The 2646-nt window shown below is 37.3% G+C and overlaps 1 protein-coding gene across 1 annotated transcript; it reads right to left on the bottom strand.

The window, feature by feature from the left end:
• Positions 1 to 5: 5 nt before the first annotated feature.
• Positions 6 to 1375, bottom strand: LOC111805112 (gibberellin 3-beta-dioxygenase 1-like). Its single transcript, XM_023690008.1, has 2 exons — positions 852 to 1375; positions 6 to 741 (listed from the first exon to the last, which is right to left on the bottom strand). Exons 1-2 carry the CDS (start codon positions 1310 to 1312, stop codon positions 156 to 158), a joined length of 1047 nt encoding a protein of 348 aa, XP_023545776.1. The 5' UTR covers positions 1313 to 1375; the 3' UTR covers positions 6 to 155.
• Positions 1376 to 2646: the final 1271 nt, after the last annotated feature.

Genomic DNA, 2646 nt, shown 5'->3' with positions numbered 1-2646 from the left:
GAATATTACATACAAGTTTCCATATTTATTGCATGGCTGTGTATGAACATCAAACTAAACCATTTAAAATCTGCCCCAACATGAACAGTTTAACAACTTATTTTTTGAAAACCCTTTTGAAAATGAAGCAAACAAGAGGGCTTCAATATGAAACATCATATCGTTAGGGCAGCAATTCCCTTGCCCAAGTTGTTAGCTTTGATGGCGAAATATTCTTTCACGTTCACTCCTTTATAAATGGGAGTTTGTGGGGTTTCACTCAATGGCTTACAATAAGGTGCTACGTTTAAATAACTTGGTGGATAATAGAAAAATGCCATCGACATCGTAGTCTCCTCAGTCTCTTGTATCATCACTCGGTGAGGAATGCTATGAAACTGCCCGTTCGATATAATTTGGAGTAAATCGCCGATGTTAATAATGAGAGTGTCACTCCTCCGAGCCAGCGGAATCCAGCCTTCTTTCTCCTTGAAGATCTGTAGCCCATATTTGCGTGCTTGGTGAAGCATTGTGAGGAAGGAGGTGTCAGTGTGGTCCGCGAGGCCAATGACTTTGCTTGGATCAGGGCATGGCGGATACGAGTTCAAGCGTAAAAGCATGTGGGGTTTTCCGGTGGTCGGGTCGATGTAAGACAACAATTTCACCATCTCTTCATCGGAGATGCCAAGAAACTTGAAGATTAACCTTATTAGTTTATCACCTAAAGCCTTCATTTTCAATTGGTATTCTTCCATTTTATCACTTCATTAAAAAAAAAAAGAAAAAGAAAAAGAAAGTAAGAATCCAATTAGGGCATATAAAAATTGTTGGGATTTAGAGTAATAAATAGTTAAACATAAACCTCGATTTACCAGAACCGTTGGTAGTCTGATGGCCAGAGTTTCTTAAAATCATCAATTGGAGAACCTATGACGGTGAATCCTTCATGCCACATAAGTTTCTCATAATACTTCGAAAATCTGGCTATGCAGTAGCCAGTAGAGGTTCCGGGAACCTGTAATGCCTTCATCTTTTGGCTTTTTGGAAGAGAGAAAAGACATTGAGCCACCTCCTCGGTTTCGGCTATTAGGGTTTTCGGGATACCATGATTAATCAACTGAAACATTCCCCACTCCTCGCAGGCTTTCCCTATGAGCTCCAACACATTATCGTCGTTAAGATCGATAACTGGGACCGAGACTATTTTGTCCGATTCGATCTTCCGCGATGATTCATCGGGGTGAGGCCATAAGTGAGATTCAGGAACAGTCTGAACTGAGTCGAAGTCCAGAGGAACCACAAGGCTTGCAGGAGGAAGCTTTTGGTCCGCCATATTTACGTAGAGCTGCACACAAAAAATCAATGAATTAAGATCAAGGTCTATTGAAATACTAAGCTTACTTCCGACTTCAATTTATAAACTTAAAAAGAAGTGTAAATCCAGCTCACCATTTATGGAAGGATTATTGCTTTTTTAAAGTAAGAAACAAACAGAGTAATTTAAATTGAATGTCCAGAGGAGATTAATATTATTGCAAATAAGAAAGAAATAGGATAAGAATGGATTATTATGGAAGGTAGTTTAGGTTTTTTTGATAATTGATATGTCTTGGATGTATTGAATCATGTATCGTTCAAAACGTGAGATTTCCGGCGAGCGCCGTGAATCATGCAAGGTATCTAACTCACATGCTCCCTCAATCACCAAACCCTTTTCCATGCTCAGTAGTGCAACACCCTTGAGAGAGGACAAAACTCCCACATGAAAACCCTTTTCGTGAACTTCGTCAGCATCCCTAGCCATAAGTAGCATCGTCGTTGTCTACGGCTGACAAAAACATAGAACGGTCTACAGTCCTATGATATTATGTTATGTATGTTATACAATTTCCTATTATTTCATGCTACGTCATGTCATGTGAAACTATGGAGTAGATTTATATTATACTAATGATAATGCATGATAAAAGCTATGACTAGTATTATGCATATACGACTTGTATGTGTATTATGACATGAATAAAAGGATGAACAAATTGTTTATCATTAAATGTTGTGATTAAAAGTCACTAGGATCTCATGCATTTATGAGTGTCATGTCTATCAGGATACTTCCCTGTTATGTTATATTAAATTGGACACGTAGCTTTGATATTTATGTCTGCCATGATATCATGCGGGTCTGTTCATCACCTATTTTAGTTGATTTAGGTGGACATCAGCTTGGAGGAATGTATTGTGCCATATTATTTGTTGAAGTAAGAATCTTGCATATAATGTAACCTTTAACCTCTAGTACAACTGTAAGTGTAAGTGCACTATCTCTCATTGAAGTGTTGTGATATTGTGGCTAAGTTGCATGATCGAACTTGTTTTTATTAGTTGTCTTGTTGTGGTATTATTTCTATTTTTTTAAAAGGAATTGTCCTAACAACATTTAGCCGAGACACAAGACCACCAAAACCATATATTTTTTTATTATATGTTAGTCATATTTTCTAGAATACACCATAAAAATTCTCTTTGTTCTACTGTTTGTCTTCATATTACAGGTGACAAACTTCATATCATAGGTGATGGTTTTAGGAGTTTGTTTACCGCCCTATGCTGCTTAAAATTCTCTCAAAGTTATGACATAGAGTAAGGTTAGTCCATTGGAACTTTTTT

This window comes from Cucurbita pepo, chromosome LG11 (genome assembly GCF_002806865.2).
Source record: "Cucurbita pepo subsp. pepo cultivar mu-cu-16 chromosome LG11, ASM280686v2, whole genome shotgun sequence".
Taxonomy (NCBI): Eukaryota; Viridiplantae; Streptophyta; class Magnoliopsida; order Cucurbitales; family Cucurbitaceae; genus Cucurbita; species Cucurbita pepo.
Note: the sequence above shows the minus strand (reverse complement) of the source record. Positions and strands in the feature narration are given on the sequence as shown.

Bases quoted from the DNA above. Each gene is read 5' to 3' on its own strand.
- LOC111805112 (XM_023690008.1), bottom strand. From the start codon at position 1,312: ATGGCGGACCAAAAGCTTCCTCCTGCAAGCCTTGTGGTTCCTCTGGAC. The intron at 742-851 runs GTAAATCGAGGT...TTTTTAATGAAG, and splicing joins TCAGACTACCAACGGTTCTG to TGATAAAATGGAAGAATACC.